The 20778-nt window shown below is 58.9% G+C and overlaps 2 protein-coding genes across 10 annotated transcripts; both read right to left on the bottom strand.

Annotated features, from left to right (window-relative positions):
- Positions 1 to 28: 28 nt before the first annotated feature.
- On the bottom strand, positions 29 to 9908 carry SLC25A44 (solute carrier family 25 member 44). 3 transcript variants are annotated; one of them, XM_021532201.3, is made up of 5 exons: positions 9763 to 9908; positions 5635 to 5745; positions 4596 to 5323; positions 2576 to 2703; positions 29 to 2189 (listed from the first exon to the last, which is right to left on the bottom strand). In XM_021532201.3, exons 3-5 carry the CDS (start codon positions 5215 to 5217, stop codon positions 1998 to 2000), a joined length of 942 nt encoding a protein of 313 aa, XP_021387876.1. In that variant the 5' UTR covers positions 5218 to 5323; positions 5635 to 5745; positions 9763 to 9908; the 3' UTR covers positions 29 to 1997. The 3 variants fall into 3 exon arrangements, with proteins under 3 accessions (XP_021387876.1, XP_077645500.1, XP_021387878.1); XM_077789374.2 differs by having other exon boundaries at positions 9636 to 9772; XM_021532203.3 differs by lacking the exon at positions 5635 to 5745 and having other exon boundaries at positions 9763 to 9902.
- Positions 9909 to 11275: 1367 nt separating this feature from the next.
- Positions 11276 to 19283, bottom strand: SEMA4A (semaphorin 4A). Of its 7 annotated transcripts, none has more exons than XM_085560983.1 (15): positions 19141 to 19278; positions 16251 to 16388; positions 15127 to 15287; positions 14952 to 15014; positions 14772 to 14870; positions 14186 to 14294; positions 13958 to 14074; positions 13738 to 13868; positions 13346 to 13515; positions 13122 to 13269; positions 12696 to 12885; positions 12494 to 12609; positions 12237 to 12400; positions 12053 to 12165; positions 11276 to 11962 (listed from the first exon to the last, which is right to left on the bottom strand). In XM_085560983.1, exons 2-15 carry the CDS (start codon positions 16384 to 16386, stop codon positions 11382 to 11384), a joined length of 2298 nt encoding a protein of 765 aa, XP_085417109.1. In that variant the 5' UTR covers positions 16387 to 16388; positions 19141 to 19278; the 3' UTR covers positions 11276 to 11381. The 7 variants fall into 7 exon arrangements, with proteins under 7 accessions (XP_085417109.1, XP_085417108.1, XP_085417107.1 ...); XM_085560982.1 differs by having other exon boundaries at positions 15127 to 15256; positions 19141 to 19205; XM_085560981.1 differs by lacking the exon at positions 19141 to 19278 and adding an exon at positions 17712 to 19051 and having other exon boundaries at positions 15127 to 15256.
- Positions 19284 to 20778: the final 1495 nt, after the last annotated feature.

The raw sequence follows: 20778 nt of genomic DNA on the forward strand, positions 1-20778 counted from the left end.
CATGTGCTTTTAAATGCAGGCACCAAACTGAAGGTCTCTCACGTTTATTAGTTGTCAAGAAACGTTGCTGGTTACGAGAGGAACATGAAGTTTGACAGTGTCTCCCCACGCTGGTGCTGCTGCCCCTCTGTTCTGCACACTGGGACTGGCCCTGCTGCACCTGGCAGAGGTTGATCCTTATTGTTCCTGTTGATATCAGTGTTAACATCCTGCTGCCTTGTGATTTGGGGTTCTGTTGTTCTGCTTTTCAGAGCAGAATCTATTATTAGAGCAAGAGCTGACTGGTGTCAACTTTTAATCAACAAACACGTGGCCAGAGCAGGTGCAGAAGGTGCTGCTCCAACAACTCCACCAGTGGCTCCAGCATCCAGTGCCTTTCTGAGCACTGCAAGAAACAAAAACGGGATGAAGAGGGCTCTGACGACTCACCCACAGCCCCATCACAGCACTGCCCCTTAGAATCAAGCTCTGCCCTTAGCAGAGAAGCCTCTCCCTCCTCAGCAGCAGCTTCAGCACTCTCCATCTCCAGCAGGCACGGTGGCATGTCCAGTGCCTGCTGGGCAGGGACGAAGGGCAGAGCCACACTTGGTGAGTCCCCCTGGGAAGAGACAGCCAAGTGGAGCCCAGCAACAGCCACAGGTCAGCAGGATCAACACCTCAACCAAAATTCCTGGTTATGGCAGAAGGGGAATGGGGGTGGTGCACTCTGTTGTGTGGAGGTGCACCCCAAACCTCCCTGGACGTGGCAGACCCAGATGAGCACCACGTGTGGGCAAGGCAGCATGAAAGGCAAATCTCAACCACCAAGAGCAGCAGAGTGCAGTCAAACAATCCCCTCCCTCCCCTCCCCTCCCCAAAAAGCAGCCTCTGGTTTCATCCCCCTGAAGTTTTCACCTGGTAAAATACACAGAGCATAGCTCAGGCTTCTGATCCAGCAATTGTGCAAAACATTATCCTTGCCCTTCCCAAACTGGATGAGCAGAATTTAAACTCATGAAGTGAACCATCACTTCTTATTCAATATAAACATGCCTGTCAGGTTTGAACCGGATCAAAAGCCAGCAAAAAGCTTTTCCTTCCCCACATCCCATGTAATTATAGCTCAAAGCCCTTTCAGTCCTCATCCAGCTGCTGGCAGCACCATGATCAAACACTTCTAAACTGCATTTCTGGGCTTAAACTACCTAAGGTGGGAAGTGGCCGCAGCCACTCTGAACATGCAGGATTGACACACTGAACAAGGCCACAGGACAACCATTCAGTTCTCCAGAAATCAGAATAAGCTTCCCTAAAATAAAAAAAAATTAAATTACAACAGATTAAAAACACAAGTTAGGTGTCAAAACCGCCATCAGCTAATTCCAAACAGTCAGCTCAACTCCCGACTTGCTATCAGCCACTTGCTGTTTGGAGGATGAGAGATGGGGAACATTTTCCAAGAATATACAAAACAAGTATGTAGATCTACTCAAAACGCAGGAAATCAGGTCTGAAGTGGTTCCAGGTTACTCTTGTCTCACATCTTCTAGAAATAAAAGCAGGTAATTGGAGAACGTCACTTGTCTATTTTCTGCTTCCAGCTTCCCACAGCACAACTGCCACTAGAGACATCCCAGCAGAGGGTCCTGCTGCAGGCTGTGAGTCTCCTTGGAAGTTTGGCAAAGATGAAAATAATTTAAAGAGAATAAATTGGCTTTTTGCTTAAGCCAGTAAATCTTTAATTTAAATAAAAAGGAATTAATAACTTGCCAGGATGCATTCACACACCTGGAATGGACTGTTCCAGGCAAAGTGCACTGCCAAAGGTCACAGTTTAAGCAAAACCAGCAGCAGACCGTTGCATGACACTCAAATCTAAAGAGGTGAAGTGCAGTTGCTTTTGCATCCGCCTTGTGCTGTGAAACCAGCCAGAGACGAAGGCACGGCAGCTGCGTCGCACCCCAGGCTCTCCCCTGCAAACTCAGATTCACAGGAAGGTTCTCCTCCACCAGCTGCCTCTACCAGTGCCTCGAGTCCACCAGCTCTGGGCGCAGGCTCAGCTTCTTCAGCGTTTCGTACCCCACCACGATGACGATGGTGGAAGGAGTGGCCGAAATGATGCGGGCAGAGAGGCCTTTGGTCAGCCCCCAGGGACCTTCCTCTGCAATGAGCTGCTTGAAGGTGAGAATGATGGAGCTCTTGCCTTCCACCTGCAATGCCAGAACAAACATTGAAAGAGCTGCCAGACTCCATACTGAGCTGCTCTGCGGCTCTGCTGCAGCTGAACACTGGAGACAACAGATCAGCCAGTCCAACAGCCTTGATCTGGTCTCCAGAACTCCCTGAGGAGGGCAGCAAAAAAAGCACCAAGTCCTAAGGAGGCAGCAGGAAGCAGCAGCTCTCCCTTTCTGAAGGGAAAGCCTGTGTGAGCAGGCCAGGCTGGCACTGCCAGCCTTGCTCCCTGGGCTCCTCTTGCTAATGCTGAGAGCAAATTAAGCATTAGCCAGGGAGAGCAAGGAAGCAGCTCACCTGAAACCAGAGATGAGAGCCCAGGCTGAACCCCGCCCTGCACTGTGGCCAGCAGCTGAGCTCTTACCTGGACCCGAGCCCTCACCACATCCATGGGGTTGGTGAGGGTGGAAGCTGTGGCAGCCGCAAGTGGCCCTGATATCGCTTGCAGAAGGAGGTGGGGACAGTCTTTAGGAGTCAAACTCGAAAGCTGTTCTGGGAACAGGAGAGAGAAGAAACTTTCAGGGGATGCTTATCATTTCCGTAACTCCACCCCCTAACTCCAGCTGATTTGCAGTGGGCAGAATCCCTGATTTACAGCCTGCCAGCTCCTCCCACAGAATCTCAAAGTGGTGCTTCCCACACCAACCAGGAGCTGGCACAGCACAGGGAGCAGGACTCATCACACTGGTGGCTCCAGGACACTCCCCATGCCTTGTCCCACAGCCTCCCATCAGCTGCCACTCTGGCTCCCAGGCCAGTGGGGCAAATTGGACAGAATAAGCTTCCACATCCCCAAAACAGAGCACGAAAATACCCACCCTCTTTAGAAGGTGGAGGAAGCCTTAAGACAAGGCTTCGTTGGAAGGTGTCTGCAGAGATCTGTACAGAAAGCTGTCACTCACTACTGGGCACTGTCTAGGAGATACCCTGGTATCCCACTGTGGATCCCTAAGGAGAAAAGCACCATGTAGTGCTCATCCCAGATCTCCTCACTCTGCTCCTGCTGCCTGGCCAATAGGATTTGAATCTCCCAAACTTTTATTGGTTAAAGTTGGAGAGAAGAGTGTTCAAAGCCCCATGTTTTGGATGATGAGGAAGCCTGTCTGGCAGGAGGGAAGGAAGAAGCTCTGTTTGAGACCTTGAACACTGTCTGGAATCAGGGCCAGCAGTGTCCTTTGAACCCAAGGAGGGTTCAGTGACGCTGCTGCTGCTCCAGGATCAGAGGACTGGGAAATGCAGCCAAAGGAGATTCATTGACAGCTGGGGCTTGTTTCCCATCATTTCAATGTCCACTGAGAAGACAGGGAAAGAGCAAACACCTGAAAGCTGAGAGCTCTGGTCTTTCCATATCAACTGCCTTTTCTTACATGCCCTCCTTTGAGCCCTTTTGGTATGAAAATCTTACAGTTTGTACACCGGGTTTTGGTCTTATAAACTGTTGACATGGAGACTGATGGGAGCACCCCCACAAAGTACAGACCAACATGCCAAGCTGCCACTGCCATTTAAATGCAGCACCAATGCTTCCTCTAGCTCCCAGAACTCTGGAAGGTACACAGGACCTTTGAGACATCTGGATTTTGAAGAACAGGTGCATCTTGATCTCCAAGATGTACTTTAGGCCCAGTACAGCAAAACCCAAACTGCTCATTACCACCACCTTTTAGCAGAAATTAGGTAACTAGATGCCTAAAAACCATGTGCAAAGCTGCACAGCAGAAATCTAAAGGATCATCAGAGGTGGAAGTAAACCTTAGCTGGCCAACACCTTTAGCCTTTGGAACACCCCAAGGAGTGTGAGAACTGAGCTAGGGAGAAAGAACTTTCTACTGAGTGCAGTTTTCCATCACAAGACTCAGCGCCAATTTTAAAGTTACCAAAACTGAAGCAACACCTGACAGAAATCCAGGGAAGATCTGGCCCTTGTCTCTGCCTGTTGGTTTTGCCATGAGATTTGTGGCTCTAAAAGTCCCTTTGCCATATATGAGATGCCTGAGTTCACATGAACTGAAAGATGAACTATACTTACATGGTGGCTCCAAAACTCTGCCTTCCTCACTCCCGTGGAGAAGGCACTATTTGGGATTAGCGGAAGAGAAAGTTAAAGCAGATGCTTGAAGGCCCACTTGCCTGGAGCCATCCAGTTTGAAGTCCTACAGCACTTGGACCCCTTGTTCTGCATTGAAACACTGCTGTCTGTTAAACTTCCACCCAGCATCTGCAGAATTCCCACACAACCAGATGTAGCTGCTTAGTTCAGGACGGATTCTGCTCCCACCCCCAGAGAGAAAGCAAATCACGCTGAATCCACAGTGTCAAGAGTCCATCCGAGGGGCTTCTGGCTCTCCTGGGATAAGAGACATTTCAAGCCTCCTTTCACTTACCAGCATAGAAGTGGTAGAAGGGCCACCAGACCGCACTGTTGGGAATATAAGTGAGCAGCGAGGCCACATAACCCCTGTAGAAGCCTCTAAAACCGTCAGCCTTGAAAATCTGTACAATGATGTCCTTGGTTTGGCCAAAGACCAGCAGACGCTTCCCATCCTGGTTCTGCACCTTGAACCTGCCCATGCTTTCCCCCTTCCTCTGCATCATGAGGTGCTGGGAGATGACATCGATGGGCACCGTGATGCTCTGGGCCACCAGGGAGGCCGAGCCACCGGCCACCAGGGACTTGACAGCGTTGTTGTTGTTGTACCGCGACACGTACTTCCGAGTGAGCTCGTATGTGGTCACGTAGCACTGCCCTGAGATCAGGGTGAAGGTGTTGACCAAGAAGCCACGGTAGAGCCCGGCCGCCCCTTCTGTCCGCAGGATTTTCACAAAGGCATCAAAAGTCCCGTTGTAGAGGCTCTTGCCCTTCTGAACCTGCAGCCGCGTGCGGATGAGCGTGAAGGGGTAAACGCTCACCCGGATCATCATAGTCATGCAAATCCCAAACACGTAGAATTTCCTTTTGTCCAAGTGCTCCCACTCGATGATGGGGATGTTCCGTTTGTCCTCCATGGCTCCCTGGGCTCAGGCAGGAGGGGTCCAGATCTCCCTCAAAGGTACAGAGCAGATCCAGGCCCAGCCTTCCAGCCTTGACCAAGCAGACTGCAAGTGCTGGCACCTGAAATGAGAGACCCCTTGGGTAGAGGACAAAGCCCCGCTCGCTACAACCGCCCACATCACCTCCAGCTCGGCTGACTCTCCTGGGGCACACAGCAAGCCCTTGCACAGCATCGTGCCAGCCCAGCAGAGGGACTGTAACCTCCAGAGGCAGGGCCCTACCGTGTGGCTGATGGTGACACCTTCTGATGTTACTGAGGCTGTTTTCTGAGCTCCAGCAGCAGCTCTCACCACAGCCCAGACTGCTCTGTGGAAAAGCAAAGCTCCCATGCCTTCGGAAGCAGATGAGCACCACTCCAGCAGCACACACACCTTTTAAAGGACACGCAAGATCAGGGATGGCCAACCAAAGCAGCTTCTCCCCAGTCATTCCAAGCCCGTGATGCTCCCAGGTGTCAGGACGTCACTTTTCAATTCCAGGATCTGTACAAAGAAGAAAGTGACAAATCCTTTTGTGTTCCTAGATTCCCTGCGTGAATTAGACCCATTTCTTTGGGCACTTCCATTCTTATCTTCCTAAAGCTGGAGGGTGATGAGAAGGTGAAAAGAACAACAATGGGAAAACAAGGCAAGACAGCCACGTAGAGTCTCCACACTGATAACCAAGATCCTGAAAAGAAGGGGTTAAATGACAGCCTGGGATGTCTCTGTTGAGCTGCTTGTCAGCTACATGAGCAAAGTTCACCCTCCCTTCCAACACTCCTGATCTGATAACCTTCCTTCCACTGCTGGCTGTGCTCAGAGCACCAGGAATGGGGAAGAGGAGGAGGGAGGGGTGGTTCAGCCTCCTCCAGCCCCAGGTGCTGCAGCTCATCACCAGGTCCCAGCAGGCACTACCTGCTTCTCCACAACCAGGCTCCTGGTACTTTCAGCTGCTGTAATTAGTAAATTAACTTTCTGAGTGATTAGCCAAGCTTGGGCTAAGGGAACCTACACACAAGGCCAGGCAGCAGGAGAAGCACAGCTCAGATAATCACCCAAAACAACATGGACCAGTTCACTGCTGGTAAGGACTTACTTTCACATCAAATTAAAAAAAAAAAAAACTGGGGTGTTTGGGTGGCTGAACTTTTGGGAAAGGCTTGACTGCAGCTGGATCATAACTTGTATTCCAGGCACTGGAAGTGTGTGCCAAGGCACGAGTTGAATTGCTGGAGAGCAGAGCTAGAGCAAGAAGCAGGAACAGGAACAAGGGAGCCAAAAACCTTGATCTGAAAACAGATTCACCAGGTGAGAACTCAAAGGGATGGGCAGTCACCACCACACACTGATTTGGGGGCACTTTACATTACCAAGCCATAACATCAGTGCCTAAAGGAGCTCCAAGGGAGAGGCACTTGGGACAAGAGCCTGGAGTGACAGGACAGATGGAATGGCTTCCCACTGACTAAGAGCAGGGTTAGATGGGATATTGGGAAGGAATTGTTCCTTGTCAGGGTGGGCAGGCCCTGGCACAGGGTGCCCAGAGCAGCAGTGGCTGCCCCTGGATCCCTGGAAGTGTCCAAGGTCAGGCTGGATGGGGCTTGGAGCAGCCTGGGACAGTCGAAGGTGTCTCTGCCACGGCAGGGGTGGGATGAGATGGGCTTCAAGGTCCCTTCCAACCCAAACCAGCCTGGGACTCTTAGGGAAATGTCTCAACACTTCAGAATTCATGAAGAACTCACACAGGCCAGAGACATTCTGTTAGAAACACAGTAACAACTGGAAGTTGTTTACCTCTGGCACAGAGAAGAAGTTACAGTTATGAAATGAAGGCAGATCAGGGTGGGTGTCCTCTTAAGTGACCATTTCAATGCCAGTTGGCCAACAAAATATTTGCTGAACAGGGGCAAATGGCATTTCAGGCTACCACAGCTCCTGCAGATGGACAGGGGAATTAAAAACACCCCCAAAAACCACCTTTTTACCATTGTAAAGAGAGCTACACTTCACCCTGCCAGCCAATTGCCTTAGCAGTTAAGGCACAACAAACACCCCAGCCTGGCTAAGGAAAGCCTGGATTGCTTTCGTTACAATTACAGCCTTACTGGGTTTGCTAATATTGACATGATTTGACACACAAAGCTTCCTGCACAGGAGTTATCTGTGCATAGCATCTATGAAAACACAGCTCAGTTCTTGCTAAGAGTCCCACTAGCTTAATATTTCATTTAAAAATTAAAATAGAGTCTAGCCAATATGATTCCCTGGTGAAGCCTGAGGGTTTAGTCCATACTCCAAATTCCTCTGCCACCCAGAGATGGAATTGAGCTCCCCACAAAGGAAAGGGAAGGGCTGCCTGCAAAAAACATTCTTATTACTGCAATGGAAAACAAAACAACAACAACAATAATAATTCCTTGATCTTTATTTAGTTTTATGTGCTCTAGTGCTTTGGGTTTAGAATTTCAGCCACAACTTCTTGAGGAAACAACTATACTTCCTCTGGACTCTCACCAATAACTCCTCTCATTCAGGATCATTGGACAAAGCCACTTTGACCCCATGGCTCTGAGGCACTCCAAGTCCCTCCTGTGTGGAAGAAGGAAGGGATGCTGCAGCTCCAGCATGGCTGCAATTCTTACGCTGCCAACACAAAGAGTTTTGCTCAGAGCATTTAATCTTCCAGAAATTTAGATCATGGCCTTGCTTAGGGCAGGGATCCCATCACACTTATTAAGCAACTCTTTGATGATCTTCCAAGGAATTTTAGGGAGACTGATATAAAAGTAATCCATCTACATCTCCTAAGAATTGACCTGCCCTCCAAAACAAGGTACAAGCACACCACAGCTCACACATCCTTAAACTCTGGAGCAGCTTCCTGCCAAAAGCACCCCTCAGTGGTTCATTCCCACCATGCACAAAACAGCATTTCTTGAACTTCTGCCTGGAAATCCAAGCAGGCGGTACCGAGCAGGGCGTCCCTGCTCCTGCTCTCTCATCTGGGCACAGCCTCAGTCTCCTACACACAGAACTCGGTATAAACCCCCCAGTTCATGCCCTTTAATGCCACCCTGTCCGTCTGGTCCCCAAACCACTCGCTGCTGCAGCTGGAGCTAAAGATGATTCTCTGGCAAACACAGACAGGGCCTTTGTGTGCCCCGGGCAGGGACGTGCCCTGCCCAGCATGCTAATGCCTGAGCACCGGCCTGGGAACCATCTGCAGTCAGCCCCAGGCTGCTTGGCACCTCCTCCAGCACAGAATCACACAACAGCCTGAGCTGGACAGGGCCCAGCAGGGGCCAGCTCTGGAGTGAATGTGAATGGCCCATCCGGGATGGAACCTTGACCTTGGTGTTAAAGGCACCGCGAGCAGGTCACCGAGCTCAGCTAACGCCACCTCCACCTCACTGAGGTGAGCTAACACCACACCCACCTCACCGAGCTCAGCTAACACCACATCCACCTCACTGAGGTGAGCTAGCACCACAGCCATCCCACCGAGCTCCACATTCACCTCACCGAGCTCAGCTAACACCACATCCACCTCACCGAGCTCCACATCCACCTCACCGAGCTCAGCTAACACCACATCATCCCACTGAGCTCCACATCCGTCCCACGGAGCTCCAATCCATCCCACCGAGCTCAGCTAACACCACATCCATCCCACCGAGCTCCACATCCATCCCACCGAGCTCAGCTAACGCCACATCCAGCTCACTCACACCGAGCTGAGCTAACGCACACTTCGCTCCTCAAACCCAACCCGCGGAGGGACAGAACCCGAACCCGGCACAGGAGGGAGTGCAGCTCTAACCCAGCCCCTGGCAGCCCCGGGGACAGCCGTGCTCCGCCGTGGCAGCCCCGGGGACAGCCGTGTTCCGCCGTGGCAGCGCCTCTCCGATGGCAGCACCGTGCTCGCCCCGCGGGCAGAGCCCCCCGCTCCCACCGCCGGCCGCAGCAGCTCGGCCGCGCTCGGGGGCACCGAACGGCGGCACGGCTCGGTCCGCTCAAGGTCACTGCCGGGCCAGGCGCGTCCCCAGCCCCGCGGCTCCGTGTGCCGGGGCTGTCCTCGCTGTCCCCAGGCCAGCGGTACCCCCGGGGGGCTCTGGCTCCCCAGCCACCCGGGCAGCCTCCGGGCTCTGCCCCGAGGAGGGTCCCCGGACCCTGCAGCTCCTTTCCCCGCGGGGCTCAAGCCCTGTCCCGCCTGCCCCTCGCCGAGCGGCTCCGGGCCCTTCCCCTGTGCCCCGGGCCCTCCGGCCCGTCCTCCCGGGTCCTTCGAGGGGTCTCACACCAACCCCGTACCCGATCCCGCCTCACGCGCGCCCCTCGCCAGCCGCCCCCTCTCCCCCCCTGCCGCCCTCCCGTCCAGCCGCGCAGCTCCACACCTGCCCGGGCCCCGCTCAGCCGCCGCCGCCGCCCGCACCGGCGCCGGGCCGCCACCGTCGGGCCGTGCCGCACCGCTGCGGGCCCAGGCCAGGCCTGTCCCCGGCCCCGGCCCCGGCAGCCCCTCACCTCACGGCGGCGGGAGGGAGCCCCGAGAGCCGCCGGCCGGGCCGGCCCCGCCGCGCCATGGCCGCTCCCCGCCGGAAGTGACCGGCGGCGTCAGCGCCCGGGCGCCGCCGCCATCTTGGCACCGGGCAGAGGTCGCACCGGAAGTGCCCGCTCACTTCCGGCCTGCAGTAAAGAGGGTGGCTGGGGGCGCGCGCGCGCCTTAAAGGGACCGCGCCGAATTACGGCTCTTAAAGGGCCAGTGGCCCTCAGCGCTGCGTGCGGGTTCTGCGCGCTGGAGGGGCCGGGGCGAGGCCAGAAAACAGCACGGATGGACCCACGGGAGGGAGTGATGGGCGGGTGTGAGAGAGCTGTCACACTCCCGGCACTCTGTGCCCCTCGCTGCGCATACACCCTGCACAGGAATGCGTGTCCCTGCAGGCCCACGTGTGTCCCTGCACACTCACACGTGTCCCTGCACACCCACGTGTGTCCCTGCACACCCACCCGTGTCCTTGCACACCCAAGTGTGTCCTGGCAGGCCCACATGTGTCCCTGCACGCCCACGTGTGTCCCTGCACGCCCATGTGTGTCCTTGCACACTCACCCGTGTCCCTGCACACCCATGTGTGTCCCTGCACACTCACCCGTGTCCCTGCACACCCACCCATGTCCCTGCACACCCACCCATGTCCTTGCACACTCACACGTGTCCCTTCATGCCCACCCATGTCCCTGCACACCCACGTGTGTCCCTGCACGCTCACGTGTGTCCCTGCACACTCACACATGTCCCTGCACACCTACCCGTGTTCTTGCACACCCACGTGTGTCCCTGCACACCCACGTGTGTCCCTGCACACCCACGTATGTCCCTGCACACCCACCCGTGTCCTTGCACACCCACTCGTGTCCTTGCACATCCATGTGTGTCCCTGCATGCCCACGTGTGTCCCTGCAGGCCCACGTGTGTTCCTGCACACCCACCCATGTCCCTGCACGCCCACGTGTGCACACGTGTTCCCCTGTCCTGGGCCTCGCCAGAGTCCCAGCAGTGCGAGGCATTGATTTTTCCTTTTTTAATAAAAAAGCAGGGAGCAGGGAAATGTACAGCTGCTTTGGCTTCCAGAGGCAGCTCCAAGGCGTGGGACGTGGGCGGGGGGGACAGCCAGGGACCAGGGGGGCTCTGCCACTCAGGGGACCCCGGGATCGGGGGCGCGCAGCACCGAGGGGCAGTGGCAGTGCTGGGTGGGTGCCCACGGGCCTGGCTGACGGAGCCCACTGCCCCACGGTGAGGTTTTTATGGCACCTGGTTTGTTCCCTGGGGTAACACTGGTGTCAGCATCCACCATTTCCAGCCGTCCCCACCCCACGGGGACATTTCTCCTCTGTGCCACATCCTTGGCCTGTCCCTGTGACCTTCCTTCACCCTCCACTCTCTCCCCGTGCCACTCCATTGCCCCCTCCCATCTTCTTCTCCCACCCCACGCCCGCTGCTCCCGGGGCCCATTCCACCCTCAGCCCCAGAATGGGAGCCTTAGGTTAAAACAGGTGTATTAAATAAAACAAAACCAAAAACCCTTTCACATTCACACCCCTCCCCGCACCCCCCTCCCCAGGGTCTCCCTGACCCGCTGGCAGCGTCACGCTCTGTCCCCTGCTGGCACGTGGAGCCGGTTGTTGTCGACGTCGATGTCCCCATCAAGCTGAAGGCAGCAAGCCTGCGAGCCTTCATCCTCCTCCTCTTCCTCCGTGGCAGCTCCCGGTGCTGGGGGCTCCCTGGTGCCCCCGTTGAGGGGCACCTTCTCCCGGGGGCGGGCCGGGGGGCTGTGGGGCGTGCTGCAGCCCCGCACCTTGCTGCGGGCCCTGAGCTGGTCGCGGTAGGTGAGGAGGGCCAGGCAGGCGGCCGCGGTCAGCGTCACGGCCAGCAGCACCGTCACCGTGACGAACTCCAGCCAGTACGACCGGGGGGTGCCCCCGTCCGGCCCGTCCCCGCCCGAGTCCCGGAGCTGGTACTGCGCCACAGTCCAGGTGTAGCCGTTCTCTGTGGCCTGGCACTTGTAGGTGCCGGCCATTCCCTGCTGCATGATGACCACCAGCGTGTGGTCGGGCTGCAGCACCGTGTGGCCCTGGGCACCGCTGGGCTGCTGCCAGCTGTAGGTGGCCAGTGCAGAGTGGCGGGGGCACGGCAGGGGGACCACGGCGTTCAGCCGGGGGCTGAGCCCTGTGGGTGTGGAGCACAGGGTGATGTGGTGCACCCCATGTGCCCCGTCCCACCCCGTGTACCCCATCCCGCTGTGCTCCCATACTCAACCCTGTACAGCGGGGTCCTCCGGTGCCCCCCAGGATCGGGGCATGGCTGCGCTCCTCCCACGGTGGCACACGGTGCCCGGGTTCCCTGTCTCAACGTCCTGCAGCCACGCGCTCCTGCGGCCGGGAGAGCGGGGTCAGCATCCCAGTGACCTCCACACCCCCTCCCGCTCTCAGCTGCTGCTCACTTGCTCTCGGAGGCAAGGTGGGCGGGCCGGCAGGAGCCCTCGGGGCTGTGCCAGGCGCAGTAGGGGTCCCGTGCCAGCACGCACTCGGCGCAGCTCCGGTGCAGGCTGCAGTTGGCCAGCGGGACCTGCAGGACGCCTCTGGAGTAGCCCACATAGAGGATGCCCTGGGGAGGGAGCGGTGCAGGGCTGAGCCTCCCCTCGGCCCCGGCGCTGGCACTGGATGGCTGCTGGGTGTCTGGTGGTCACACCTGCCCTACCTTCCCTGGCGCCAGCAGCAGGTTCTTCACCGGCTCTGGCCTTGCAAAGAGCTGGATGCTCTCCACGATGTGGGCACCCCCAGACAGCTCCACTGCCTTGTGCAGGAGACCGTCGGCTGTGGGGCACAGGGGACACCGCTGAGGCTTTGGAGCCACGGGGAGGGTCAGATGGGTGATCCTGTGTGCCCCCCCATCACCCCACCTGTGGCCAGGAACATGACACGATACGTGGTCCCCGACACGCCGCGGGTCTCGTGCACCGTGATGCGCGTGTAGGTGACATCCGACTTCACCAGGAGAGGCTGCCCCCGCATGGGGGACACCTTCCCGTCCATCAGGAAATGGTCCTTCATGAAGGAGAGGGCTTTGTCCGAGGAGGCACCCATGGAGCACTGTGTGGGGAGAGAGGGGTCTGTGCTGGTGTGGGAAACTGAGGCATGGGAGGGGAGGATGTGCTGCATCACCATGCTGCCCTGGCCAGCATCAGTGGGGTGCAGAGCGACCCTTCTCCTTTCTCAGGCCGCCTGCAGTGCGAGCACGCGGGGCAAACGGGGATAGACAGACCCCATCTCTTGGGGACCAGCGTTGTCCCCTGGAAAGTCCAGTCCCCCTGAGTGGGCACACTCACACTGCCAGGCCGGGGACTCATGTCAGGGCCACTGTAGACGGTCCAGCGAGAGCTCTCCTTGTTCAGCTCCTTGTACTTGCCCTCGAAGACCTTCTCCAGATCCTCCTGTCTGTAGGCACAGACGGCGCTGCCCGCCCTGCCCGCCTGCCTATAGGGAGGGACAGCCAGGTGGGCAGAGGCAGGGGACAGGCCCCTGGACCTCCTCCACACCCCTGGGCACTCACCACTGCGAGGTGAACACTGCGTAGAAGTCGGCACGGCCGTCGTGGCGGAGCAGGGCAAAGGCGTGGTGGATGACGTTGAAGGGGAAGTGGCCGGTCTGGGAGCACACCAGCTGTGCCTTCAGGAAAGTTGTCCACTTCTTCTGCAGCAACTTTTCCCCCCCTACATCGCTCTGTGGGAGTCAGAGGGTGCTCATCACCAAGGTGACAAGACCTCTTTGTCCCCTGCCATAAAGGAGGGGACATCCCCTTCCATTGTTGCTGATCACAGTACAACTATCATACCCATTATTGTCTCCCATCATTGTCCCCGTCCCATTGTCTCCATCATCATCATCATCATCCTCCATCGCTGTACCCCCACTGAAGCCCACCATCATTCCCTGCTGTCACACCTTGCAGACACGGGCCACCCGTGGCACCAGGAGCTTCTCAAAGAAGTCGAACTCGTCCGCTGTCTCCTCGAAGAAGAAGTAGACCTTGTCGTCCTCAGGTATGCTGAAGGAGGCCACGAAGGCGGCGTCGGCTACAGGCACAGGTGGGTGAGAAGCTGGAGCCGTGGGGGGCTGCAGGCACCTCCCCAGGAGTCCTGCCCAGGAGCTTCCCTCTGCTCACCCGAGAGCCAGCGGAGGAAGGCGTCGGTCTTGAGCAGGGTGCGGGTGCCCAGCGAGCGGGAGATGATGGGCTCGTTGCCCTGGAAGTTGTTCATGGTGCCAGCATAGAGCTCCCCATCTGCCCAGGGACACAGTGGGGGCTGAGCCGCGGTGAGGACCCCCCACCCTCGCCCTCCACTCCATCCCAGGGATGGGAGCCCACCTGCAAAGCCACTGGCACCATACTCACCCACCAGCAGGGCCGTGTAAGTGTGCTGGGGATCGAAGGGGCACTGGCCCTTCCCATCCAGGAAGGGCTGTCCTCTGCCACTGGGCACCAGTGTGAAGTTTTCCAGGTGCTGTAGAAAACGGGAGAAAAATCAGCCAAAGGACTGGAAACAATGCCAAATCTGTAGGGAATGACTGTGGAATACCTTGCAGACATAGAGTGTCCCATGTCTTCAAGGTGGGTGCGGGGATGATGACAGGGGCTGATGGCAGAGGATGCTGTGGGTACCCAGCTCCTCTCACCTTTCCTCATTTTCATTCTGGGGAGTGGCAGTCCCCACCACGTGCTCAGCATGGAGGAAACTGAGGCAGGGACAGAGAGCCTGGAGCCACCTGAGGGGACCCAAAACTGGGGTTTCCCTGCCAGAGGAAGAGTTGCTGGCAGCTGAGTGAGAATCACCAAGGGCTCCTTGGGGGGGACACCCAGCACCCACATCCTGGGGACCCCCATGATGCAACTCACTTCTGGGCCCGTATTTTTGGGTCCTCACAACAACACTACAGCCTGCCCAGTGACCCCAGTGGCCTGCCCTGGGGAGGACACTCACAATGTAGGTGCACGCGGGGCTGAAGGCGTAGGTCCCACAGACGTAGAGGTGGGTCTGGTTCAGGGCCACCAGGACTCGGATGAAGTTGAAGCACTCAGTCTGAGGGGCAAAGAGCAGAACTGGGTGATGAGCACCCCAGTAGCTTTGTGGGATCCCTGAGCCCCCACAGGGCCATCTCACCTCTTGGCTCTTCTTCTTAAAAGCACATTCAGAGGTTTTCTCATCTGTGGCTCCCCACATTATCTGCAAAGGAAATGAAGATGTCCCTGGGCTGTTGAGTCCAGTCCCACAGGGAAACTGAAACACAGCAGAGGCACCTCCCTCTCCCACCTCCCCAGAAGTGGTGGCTGCTCACCGAGGCTTTGGCACGGATGCTGCCAGGGGTGCCAACAGTGAGGGCCAGCACCCAGTCTCGTGCCCCCACGTACAGCTCCTCCTCACTCTCATCCAGGAGGAAGATGTCGTAATGGGAGATGTTGTCCTGGCTGAAGTGGGTGAGGGTCCGCCGGGGGTCCCCTGGCAGGAGCAGAGGGGTGAGGGAGGCCGGGGGTCACACACACCCCACCACCATCATTGGCGTGCGGATGTGGCAGCAGCTGCCATTGAGGCTCATCCCACACAGGAAATGGGGTGCAGTTCTTCCCCTTCAGCACCCACATCACCATCACCCCTTCACCCTCCAGGTTCCCCCCTCCCACTGTCCCCTCCAGCTCCTACTGCAAGAGCTGAGCATCCCCAAGCTGCAGACCTCCAGAAATGGGGGACATTTCCCCCCCAAGCTGTGCCTGTGATGCTTTGGTACCATGGCCAAGGGTAGTGCTCTGTTTGGGGGATGCACTGCCCCAGGGTGCCACCTTGGAGGGATTTCAAGCCCCAGGGTGCCAGGCTGGGGGGCATCACCAGCCCCCAGGGTGCCCTCAGGCACAGCCAGGGACTGCAGGTTCTCATTCATCCCCAGCAAACACCAAAACCAGAGGGTTTTTGCAATTTTGGGCACAGCTGCGTGGGGAAAAGGAAGTGACAGTGCAGTCAGGGCTGGAAAGGCTTGACCCTGCCATGGCACACAGACCCTCTTGCAGCCTGATTGCCACATCACAGCCCCTCCAATCTCCTGCTTTGCCTTCCAGCTGGACATGCCGTGCCCTGTCCCTTCCAGAGGCAGCTTTTCGTCCCCCCAGGGTGACCGTGAGCAGACCCTGGGTGCCAGCAGGGTGACAAAATCACTGTAGGATCTGGCCCATTGGGTGCTGGGGTGCCAAGCAGCCTCATCTACTCTCGTCCCCCATCACATCCCCCGCGGGCACTGGCGCTGTCTCCAGCCCCACGGGAGGGTCAGTGATGGGGCGGGCTGGGGATATGATGGGGAGCACGCCAAGGTTCCTGCTGCCGGATGCTCAGCCCTGGGGATGGCCGCCCTCCCAGCAGAGGCTGTGTACCCCCCTCCCGCGCTGTCCCAGCCCTTCCCGGGGCCGTACTCACCGCTGGGGAAGGTGACGCGGGGCAGGGGCTCTGCGCAGAGCAGGGCAGCCGGCACCACCACCCCGCAGAGCAGGCGGAGGGCGGCGGGCATGGCGGGGGGCGGCAGGGATGCGCCCCAGGAGGGTCCCACCACCATCCCTGCGGAGAGGCCGAGGGTGAGGGCACACGCTGCCGGGCTGCGTGTCACTGCACCCGGCGGAAACGAGACGGGGAAGCAGCACCCGGCAAGGAGGTGGGGGATGGGGGGCCCTCAGCACCTCGAGCCCCACTGACCCCCCCAGTTTGGGCACGAACTTCCCACTGCTGCATCGGCACTCAGAGATGTCCCCTCGCCCTGCGGGGCTCCTGCCCACAGTCTCTGGCACAGTCAGAGGTTTCCCCTTGTTTCACCCTCACCCTCTGGGCTCCTGCACGGGACCTCGGCACAGTGTGCAGAGGCTTTGGCCCAAGAGCCTCAGAGCCCATCCCCACCAGGGATTCCTCTGTTCGCTCCACCAGTTATCAGAGCGTCCACAAAATGGGGGGAACACGCACGGGAAGCCCCTTCCTGCAGCTCTTTCTGCAGCTGATGCCAGCAGCCCTGGGGGAAGAGCCCCGTCTGCAGAACCTCACGGTCCCCAGGCCCCTTTGCTGCTGGCCACCGTGTCCCCAGCGGGCGGCATTACCTCTCTGGCGGGCGAGGACCGGGCCGCTCACCTCCCCCGCTGGAGCACGGGCACCAGGCAGGCGCCCGAGCCGCGGGGGCTGCGGCCACGCGTCTCCCGTGGGCCCATGTCCCGATCGGCAGCCGCGGCCGGGCTGCCGAGCTCCCAGCCCGGCTCGTGCGGGGCTCGCTGCAGCCCGGCCCAGCCCAGCCCTGCCTGGCTCCGCCGGGACTGCGGGAACCTGAAAGTCCTGCTGGAAGAGGACGAGCCCCGGCAGGTTGGGGCAGTGGGTGCCTGCGCCCGCCTCCCCTGCCTCGCACCCCCGCAGGGACAGCAGCGAAGCCTGGCGGAGGCAGCTGGCATGGGAACCAGGGAGCTCTGCTCCTCCAAGGGGCGACGTGGGGGACAAAGGTGTGCCCAGATGCCTGGCTTTGCTTGCTGGGGAAATCTTTGGGGTGAGGGACACAATGGCATTTTTCCTGTGGATTCTATGGGCCAACGGCAGGCCTGAGTATCATCCCCAAAACCAGCCCCAGGGGGGCAGGCATCACCCAAAAAACCAGCCCCCCAGGGCAGAGCATGGCTCCCCACAAACAGCCCCACGGGGCACCCCCACAAAGCTCCTGCAGCTGTTCCAGGAACCCATTTACCTGGAGAGTCCATCCTTAACCCCAGGCTGCTCTGGGATGGCTGTAGGCAAGAAACCCCCCCAAAGCCAAAGCCCTGGAGTTCCTCAACATGAGAGCCATACCTGAGGTACCCCAATATCCCTCTGGACAAGGCTGAGGAGCATCCCACCCTGCTGGGGCCTCCTTACCTGCCTCTCCCATCCCCAGAGCAGCCCAGCGGGACATGGAGCCCCGGGAGGGCAGCGCTGTGCTCACCACCTTGCTTGGCTGGGACAGAAGCTCCTTGTGAGCACAGAAAGTAGGTTACTCTGCCCCGGATTTCCCACTTGGCAAAGGGCTGCCTGGGGGACGGGGCCGCACGGAGCCTTGGACCGGCCGCATTGTTCTGCCCTGGGCCATAGCCACCGAGGCCGCGGAGGGGGAGGCGGGATAGAAACGGGAGCAGAGGCTCCTCGGTGAGGCTGAAGGCTTGACTGGGGCTGTGGTGGGGCTGAGGAAAACCGCCAGCGTGAGCCAGGGCTGACACAGGATGTGAGGTGACAGCAGCCTCACGGCTGCTCTGACAGCGTGGGAAGGCAGAATCCCTTCTCAGCCTGGTCTCTCCTCTTTTTTGGGTCCCCTGGTCACAGTGCTCTGGGGACATGGTGGGGGGAATGTAATTTACAGCCTCCCTATATAAGATTTGGAACATGGGAGGGAGTCCCACCGAGGGTCTCAACACTGCGGTGGGTCAGGTTTCCCTGGTGCTTTCAGGTTGACCACAGCTGTGGCTTCATGGGTGTTGCTCCTGCTTGGGTCTCCTCCTGGAGGATTCCCTCTAAGCCAGGGAATATTGTGCTGTCAATGAACACGCACACTCCCTGCAAAGAGCACATCACCTGCCACAGGATGGAGCCAGGCCCAGCCCTTGCAAGGTGAGCAGGGGAGTGTGGAGCTGGTGGCACTGATCTGCCAGCTGCTCAGACATTCCCCGTGCCTCAATTTCCCACCGCAGAGAAGAGTTTGGTCCTTCTCTGCAGCTGGACTCCAGTCCCCTGCCCACGTCACATCCAGGAGCAGCCCTGTGGTGTGGGGGGTGCAGGAATGCTCCCAGCACCCAAGGGGGGCTGGGGGAAGCCCCGAGATCCAGAGCAGGGTGTGTGTGTGGGAGACGGGAGGCAAGGGAGGAGGGGGGTTGCACTGAAGGCATGGGAGGATGAAGGGGAGGAACTGGGGGGTGTACGCAAGAGGAAATGGGAGACGATTGTGTCGATGGGGTTGTTCGATAGGAAGGGTGGGGAGAGCCGGGGGGGGGTGCAGGTAAGAGAGAGGAGGATGCACAGGAGGGAGCTGAGGGGTGCAGGAGGTGTGGAGGGGTGCCCAGGAGATAGGGGAAAGGGAGGAATGTGAAGGCAGGGAGTGCGGGGGGTACCGGGGGGTCCCGGGGGTCTCCCCAGGGCCGGCACCTCAGCCTCTTTGTTGCTGGCTGGCAGCATCAGCGCTGGGGGTCCCCCAAGCCCAACCCCACTATGGCGACGTCCCCCTTCCCGCTCGACCTGCCGCCCCCTCGGAGCCTCCCCCGACCCCCTCGGGCCCCCCGGCCGCCCCCGGCCCCGGTCGCGGAGCGGCGGTACCGACCTGCGGCGGGCGGGCGGGAGCAGCATCCCCCGGCCCCGCATCCGGCTCACGTCGCCATGGCTACGGCTGCATCTCGGCCCCCCCCCCGCACCGCAGACCCTGGCGGACGGGCACGGGGCTGCGCACCCCGAGACCCCCGCACCGGAACACGAGCGGGCGCTGCCTCCCCCACCCCACGCACCACGGACCCCCACCCCCGGGAGGAGCAGGGACACCCCTCTGCCCCACGTGTGTTGCATCCAGCCCCTCTCCTGACACGTTCTGTGCCCCCATAGCTACACTGGGGCCCTTCACCTTCACCCCACTTGTGCTCTCAGCTTTTGGCAACAACTCCCTGCACCTCCATCTCAACACCTACAGATCCAGACCCTATCCCTGCATCCCATCCCACACCCCATCCCTGTGTCCCCATTCCTGTCTCAGCCCTCCCAGTTGACCATCCCAGATGAGTGCTCCTGGCTCTGGTTTCCTATGCTATGTGGATTTGGGGGGGTCTCAGGAGGAGGCTTAGGGTGCAGCCGTGGTAGCAGGCTGTATGTGTGTCCCTCTCCCAAGTGCAGCTTTCAGAATTTTGGTTTATGGCATTTCCTCCTTGGAGTTTCCCTTGACAGAAAGTCTGGCCTAGCTGGTGACTGCAGACCTCACTTCTCCTGTGGAACTTGCTCCCTTCCTCTTCCCAACTGTGTGAGAACCCCATGAGCCCCAAAACAGGATCTGCAGCCGCTACTTCCTCCCCACTCTGCAACCACCTTCCCTGCATGGCCTCAGCCTTGCTGGAGAGGTGCCAGCACTGTGCCAGCTGGGGTGCAGCATCAGCACCCCCAAAAGCAGGCCCTTTGCTGGGGTACTGGCTCTGCAGGGCTGGAGAGCAGAGCCAAGTGCCCTGCAGCTCCCGGGGCTTGGGAGGTTGGAGCCTTGCGCAGGGATCTGTAAAGAGCTTGTGCCTCGTGCCCAGCGGCACTGGAAGCTCAGCTGGAGCCCGCTGTGGACACTCCTCAGGGCTGAGCTGCAGCCCCTCAGCCCTGCCTGGACACCCCTGGGTGCCCTGTGGGGGTCCTACAGCCTGCAGCACATTGGGGTGCAGCTTCGGGGGTAGCAGTGGGCACAAGCTCACGTCTCACCCCCCCCGGGATTAGCGGGGTGGCTTGACCTTAATCTCCCTGGGCATGCAGGGGCCTGGAGGGGCTGGCGTGGGGCTGCCAGGGCCCCCAGCACCCACTGGGCCATGCCCTGCCTGGTAAACCCTGCTGGCTTGCCAGACACCGGAGTCAGTCCCAGCTCTACCCCATCCCAGTGACTGCTCCAAGGCTTCCTGTGCTAGATTTTCCCCAAAAAGCTGGTGGTGCTAACATATGCCCAAACCCCGGTGCTCTGGCCTACCCAGGGTGCCTCTAAAGAGACCCCAACACTCAGCACACAAGTGAGCGAGGCCAGGCCATGGCCCCTGCTCCGGGACACCATCTCCCCCCGCCACACTCTGGAGGACCCAAAGCAGGGCTCAGATCTGTGGGACAACAGGAGGAACAGGACAAACCTGACCTTGAGACAGTGCTTTGGCTGGACTAGGACTGGAGCTCTTCCACAGGCTCTTTCCGAAGTCCCCATAGGGGTGTGTGAGGCCCCTGTGGACCGTGGCTC

The sequence above is a fragment of the Lonchura striata genome, chromosome 25 (assembly GCF_050655825.1).
Source record: "Lonchura striata isolate lonStrDom1 chromosome 25, ASM5065582v1, whole genome shotgun sequence".
NCBI lineage: Eukaryota > Metazoa > Chordata > Aves > Passeriformes > Estrildidae > Lonchura > Lonchura striata.